Raw genomic sequence first — 6,355 nt, forward strand, 5'->3', positions numbered from 1 at the left:
CTTCACCAAAATCTTTGTGAAATTCATCATCATATAACTTCCTGAATCTAGTTAATGGTGATACTAACCAAAATTTATAGCTCAACACCCAGGCAACAGCGTATAGGATTGCAAGTGTTAGTTCCAAATATAGTGCACTTCACATCTCCAGTGAGGGAAGAACATTGAGTGAATTCATTACATGAGCCACTTAAACTGATTGAGCCAGGAACTTAAAGTCACATTCTTCAAATGTGTGCACTCCACAAAACTGGCATTTAACATCAGTAAGTCAGGCTGGAAAACATTCATGAACCAGTGACTCTAAACAAGGAAGAAACACTTCTCAAGGTATGCATTTGCCAGCTGTTACTTTTTTCACAAGTAGTCTTTGGTGATTAGCTTCATGACTTAGGACACGGGTGGCAGCTCTGAGCATGGCACATTTAGTTTCATACAGCAAAGACTGAAAACATGTGGCAGTGGTTACATGGTCAGACAAGTGAAGGAGGCACAGCCTATCTTCATTACTAAAAATATTCAAAATGCATAGAGTATAAAAAGGTAGAGGAGTTTGTAAGAAGAGTCACTTTTTTTCCTTCAATTTTTGGAAAATGAATACGACATATATTACATTCATGAAAACATTTTATATGAATAGGGGTTAGTGATATAATGTTCTTAGATGAAGAGCAATTTGTTACAAGATTAGTAAAAATGTAACTTTTTTGTTTTTTGGAGAGAGGGTCTCACTCTGTTGCCCAGGCTCTGTAGTGCAGTGGCACAAACACGGCTCACTGCCGCCTCCACCTCCTGGACTCAAGCGATCCCCCAACCTCAGCCTTCTGAGCAGTTGGGGCTACAGGTGTGTGCTACCACACCCAGTTAATTTTTTCAATGTTTCGTAGAGACAGAGTCTCACCATGTTGCCCAGGCTATTACTTTCAATGATACACAAAAAAATACACTTGGATATACGAGGTGTAGCTCAGGGTGAACCAATAGAACTTTCCTGAGTGATGAATATGATTTATATCTGTGCTGTCCAATACAGTAGCCACTACCCTTATGTGGCTGCTGTGCAGTTGATATGTGGCTAGTGCAACCAAGCAAAATTTTTCTTGAGACAGAGTCTTGCCCTGTTACCCAGGCTGGAGTGCAGTGGCGCGGAGTGCAATCTCTGCCTCCTGGGCTCAAGCAATTCCTGTGCCTCATCCTCCCTAGTAGTTGGGATTACAGGCATGCGCCTGGTTAATTTTTGTATTTTTAGTAGAGACAGGGTTTCACCATGTTTTCCAGGCTGGTCTTGAACTCAAGCGATCCACCTGCCTTGGCCTCCCAAAGCGCTGGGATTACAGGCGTGAGCCAGCCCCAAGCAACTTTTTATTTAATTCTAATTAATTTAAATAGCTGCGTATGGCTAGTAGCTACTATATTGGTCACACAGGTCTTCCATTTGCTGAGAATAAGCAATTAAGAGAAGGCCAGGTTTGGTAGCCAAGAGATCTAAGTCATGTACTATTTCGTTGTTTATCCAATAGTCTATCTACTCTGTTACTGTTATAAGAATGAACTAAGAGGCCAGGTGCGGTGGCTCACGCCTGTAATCCCAGCACTTTGGGAGGCCCAGGTGGGGGGTCAGGAGTTCAAGACCACCCTGGCCAGCATGGCGAAACCTCGTGTCTACTAAAAATACAAAAATTAGCCAGACAGGTGGTGCATGCCTGTAATCCCAGCTACTCGGGAGGCTGAAGGTGGGAGAATCGCTTGAACCTGGGAGGCAGAGGTTGCAGTGAGCCGAGATCACGCCATTGCACTCCAGCCTGGGCAACAGAGCAAGACTCCATCTCAAAAAAAAAAAAAAAAATGAACTAAGGCCGGGCAAGATGGCTCATGCCTGTACTCCCAGCAACTTGGGATCACTTGAGCCTAGGAGTTCGAGACAAGCCTGGGCAACATGGTGAAAACCCACCTCCACAAAATTAACAAATTAAATTAGTGGGTGTGGTGGCACACACCTGTAGTCCCAGCTACTCAGGAGGCTAAGGTGGGAGGATCCCTTGAGCCCAAAAGTTCAAGGCTGCAGTGAGCCAGGATCGCGCCACTGCACTCCAGCCTAGGTGACAAAGAGATCATCTCAAGCAAAAAAGAAGAAAACAAAGAACTTCTTTACACTTGTAGGGGGCACAGTATTAACTTCATCCTATCCCATCCCTTCACATTCTGACTTACAAGTATTCTGCTGATAGAAGAGGAAATTGACCTGTTAGAAAAGCAACAGCAATCACATCCATTCTCATTCATCTCAAATATTTTAAGTGCTTTGTACTTTTTCTTGTAAGTTGTTTCCCTCCATCTCCCTTCTATTATTTTGTATGGTGTTCTTGAGACTTCTCCCACTAACCTAATAGCCATTCCACATACTGATTTTTTCTTCTCCTTATTTTTATTACTATTGTTTTTGTTTGTTTGAGACAGGGTTTTGCTCTCTCACCCAGGATGGAGTGCAGTGGTGCCATAATGACTCACTGTAGCCTCAACTTACTGGGCTCCAGCGATCCTCCTCCCACCTCAGCCTCCTGAGTAGCTGGGACCACAGGCATATACCACTATGCCTAATTTTTTTGTATTTTGTATAACGAGACGGGGTTTCGTTATGTTGCCCAGGCTGGTCTTGAACTCCTGAGCTCAAGCAATCCACCCACCTTGGCTTCCCAAAGTGCTGGGATTACAGGCATGAGCCACCACCCCTGGCCCTATTGAGACAGGGTCTCACTGTCACCCAGCCTGGAGTGCAGTGGTGTGATCATAGGTCAGTGCAGCCTCAGCCTCCTGAGTAGCTGGGACTACAGGCACACGCCAACATGCCCAGCTAATTTTTTTACTTTTACTAGAGACGGAGTTTTACCATGTGGCCAAGGCTGTCTCAATCTCCTGAGCTCAAGTGATCCTCCCGCCTTGGCCTCCCAAAGTGCCGGGATTACAGGTGTGAACTACCATGCCTGCACCTCCTTAACTATTATTTTATTTTTTTGAGATAGGGTCTTGCCTTGTCACCCAGGCTGGAGTGCAGTGGCGTGATCTCAGCTCACTGCAACCTCCTCCTGCTGGGCTCAAGCGACTCTCCTGCCTCGGCCTCCCAAGTAGCTGGGACTACAGGAGCGTGCCACCACACCCAGCTAATTTTTCTATTTTTTGTAGAGATGGGGTTTCACTATGTTACCCAGGCTGGTCTCAAACTCCTGGGCTCAAGTGATCCGCCTGCCTCAGCTTCCCAAAATGCTGGGATTACAGGCGTGAGCCACTGTGCCTGGCCCCCTCCTTAATTTTAAAAGTACAAGCTAATAAACATTAAGGAAGAGAATGTCCAGATGAGTACAAATAATGCAAGGTAATCAGTGCCTTATTAAGAGTTGCCCAGAATTGCAGTGTAACGTAATACACCTGTAAAATTTGTCAAATTGGTGATGAAGGTTAAAGTTGATTAGAGTAGGGGTAGGGGATGTCTCAGAGGACCATACCGGTACTGTCAGCCAAACCATGACAAGGATTTTTTTTTTCTTCCTGGTAGTCATCTTAATTGATGTATAGTATATCTGCTGTTAGCTGCTACAACCTCCCTGAGAAAGCACAGATCATGATAGTAAACTATGTTCATTCTCTGCCAATTCCTCCCCAGTGTTGGAAACAGAAGCCCAGTAGTGAAAGCTACAGCTGCCAGATACTTGCAGTGGAATCACGGGAGCAATCGGAGTTCTTTATAAATGGCAGTAACAACTCACTTGACTTTCCTTCACCTGACACTGTCACCTATCACAACATTGGCCATCAAACTGGTAGAACAACCAGTCCTCTGATTTGGTTTCCTAGAGAAGGCAGTTGTTCAGCTCAATGTTTTGTTAACATCAAGGCTCTTATTCTTGCATTTGAAACCAAACACCTCAATCATTTTGCTTGCACCAGGGTTGGTACAAGAAGGCATGGTCCTTCTTGGGTGAGTATTTTGCATTGTCACAAATACTCTTATTTAGAGAAAACCAACTCTGAAACCCTAAAACTAGTATCTAGTAAAGGAAGAGATTCAGTTCTATCAAGCAATATAGTTTTCAGTCAAGAATGACGCTCTAAGTATAGATTCAGCAGTATAAACATATTACCAAAAGCTTGGATTTTTATTTTTATTTATTCAGTTTATTTTTGAGATGGAGTTTCACTCTCGTTGCCCAGGCTGGAGTGCAATGGCGCAATCTCGGCTCATCGCAACCTCTGCCTCCTGGGTTCAAGCAATTCTCCTGCCTCAGCCTCCCAAGTAGCTGGGATTACAGGCATACGCCACCACACCTGGTTAATTTTGTATTTTTTGTTTTTAGTAGAGACAGGGTTTCTCCATGTTGGTCAGGCTAGTCTCGAACTCCCGACCTCAGGTGAACTGCCCACCTGGGCCTCCCAAAGTGCTGGGAATACAGGCGTGAGCCACTGCGCCCAGCTCTCGAGTTCTCCTTTCTATTCCTAGATGTGAAGGAGCAAAGAGAAGGAGCCAGAAGCTAGAGGGGGCTGCTTGGTGGAAGCTGTGGTCTTTGCTAAAGGGACACAGACAACCCATGTGACCTGGCAATGGAGAAAGCCAGAGTACTCTAACCATCTTTTCCTTGTGTCTTCTTATCTTCTTTGGATATTACTAATTGGATAAACAGAAGCTGAAGTCAGAGGGCAAGGGAGCCATTCATGCAGTCCATGTGGGTCAGCACCCGCTGGGGTCCACAGTGGGATGAAGACGGGTTCTGAAAGGCAAATGGAAGACATCCAGTATAACCTCTCCCTGAACGTAATTCAAACTACTTACCTATTACAGACAAAAATCACATGTATGCTGAAAGTAAAATAACCTGTTTCCAGAATTTCTGGTTGCAAAATTCTGAGTTCTTCAATTAAAACTGCATTTTTCTCAGTCTTTTTGGTGCCCCTGCTTCACTGGTGCCTTAAGCACGTTTGGAGAGCCTGAGGGCAGCCCTGAGCATGGTGCCTGAACTAGGGTACCTCAAAACTAGGGACTGAGGAAGTCTCAAGTTCATTCCTGAATGCTGACTGTAAGAGTCTCTGAGAGAGTTTTGAGAATGTAGAACTGATTTAGAATGAATCTCGGGATTTTTCTGTTAAGATCTATAAATTAGGAATTAAGGAACTGGATTTTTTTGAATTTGAAAAATCCTATGATAGTATAACTTTGCATAAGCCTACTGAATGATAGGAAAGTTTTTAGTTTCTTATCAAAGAGAATAAAGTGAATCAGCACATCAGTTTCACATTGACATTTTTATTAACGCCAACTGTTTTTTAATTGTTATTTTTTTTTAAAACAATAGCACAAAAATGTTTCAAGGAAGCAGTCTCACAATCTGATGACCTTCTGAAATAGTTAAGCCACACCAAATATGAATTTCTGTTAACATAAAAAAATTTTTTAAGAAAAAAAGAAAAAGGGAAAGAAGAAGGGAATGAGATTTAGATTTAAAACTCATTGGATTAAATAGGTGAGGCTTGTTAGTAGGATATACTGTTGAAGCAAACAGTGGCACACACAGGCTTACAGTCTTTGTTTTTTAAACCAGTTACCACTAATGTATTAAGCCCTGCAGCAGTTACCACTGACTTTTCGCATGCATAAAATGAACCAGGAGAAGCCAGTGGTGATACTGTTATGAAGAGGTTCAATACCTGGCTTGTCAGACAACTAAGACCATTTTTAGCAGAGTAACTCCTTCAGAAAGGCTGGCTGAAGATCTTTTTATTTCTATTGTCTCACCTATATGAATTTCAGGGTTCTTACAAGTCATCTTTAAAAAGAAAAAAAATGTATATCAGTTTCTCTTTATTTAATGTGGCTATGAAAGATGTTTCCTTATTATTTATCTCTAAGAAGGACACCGGGGAATGGGGGTTGGGGGTGGAACTAAAGGGAGGAAAAAAACCAGAACAGGGTAGGTTTTGTTTTTTTTTGTTTTTTGTTTTTCTTTTTTTTTTTTTTTTTTTGGCTAAGGGGTCACACAGAAGGGAAGGCAAGGAGGAAAATTAAACTACAATCCTTGGTTCAGATTGAGTTATACAGGAATATATCTTCCTGATCAGTCCCCGTGCCAAAAAAAAAAAAAAAAAGCCACTTGGAATTATGCACTGACTCCAACTATGTTATACCAGCTATCAGCCTTTTGTGTTTAACCATTCCCAGGAATGGACACCACCCTTGGCTTATAGGCTGCTTGCAGAACCCACTTCACAAAAATCCTCTTTACCAAGAAGCCTCTAGTTTCCTTTTGGTAGGTTATAAAAACAGAACATCTGTCATTAACAGTAGAGTGTTAAATACTTTTAACCACTG

At 42.7% G+C, this 6,355-nt stretch overlaps 1 protein-coding gene across 35 annotated transcripts in view; it reads left to right on the forward strand.

Annotated features, from left to right (window-relative positions):
- The window catches only part of LOC134735233 (uncharacterized), a 28,670-nt gene that overhangs the window by 20,580 nt on the left and 1,735 nt on the right, over positions 1-6,355 (forward strand). For 11 of the 35 annotated variants that reach the window (XR_010118152.1, XR_010118143.1, XR_010118134.1 and 8 more), the window contains one exon: positions 4,674-4,804. The exons of 10 other annotated variants lie outside the window; for them this stretch is intronic. Coding sequence is in view for 2 of the 25 variants with exons in the window: in XM_063628970.1 (XP_063485040.1) it covers positions 4,674-4,680 (7 nt within the window). In the remaining 23 variants the exon portion in view is untranslated. Of the gene's footprint in view, positions 1-3,658; positions 3,816-4,492; positions 4,805-6,355 lie in introns of all 35 variants that reach the window. 14 more of the 35 variants (XR_010118135.1, XR_010118136.1, XR_010118132.1 and 11 more) reach the window with 2 other exon arrangements.

Source organism: Symphalangus syndactylus, chromosome 20 (genome assembly GCF_028878055.3).
Source record: "Symphalangus syndactylus isolate Jambi chromosome 20, NHGRI_mSymSyn1-v2.1_pri, whole genome shotgun sequence".
Taxonomy (NCBI): domain Eukaryota; kingdom Metazoa; phylum Chordata; class Mammalia; order Primates; family Hylobatidae; genus Symphalangus; species Symphalangus syndactylus.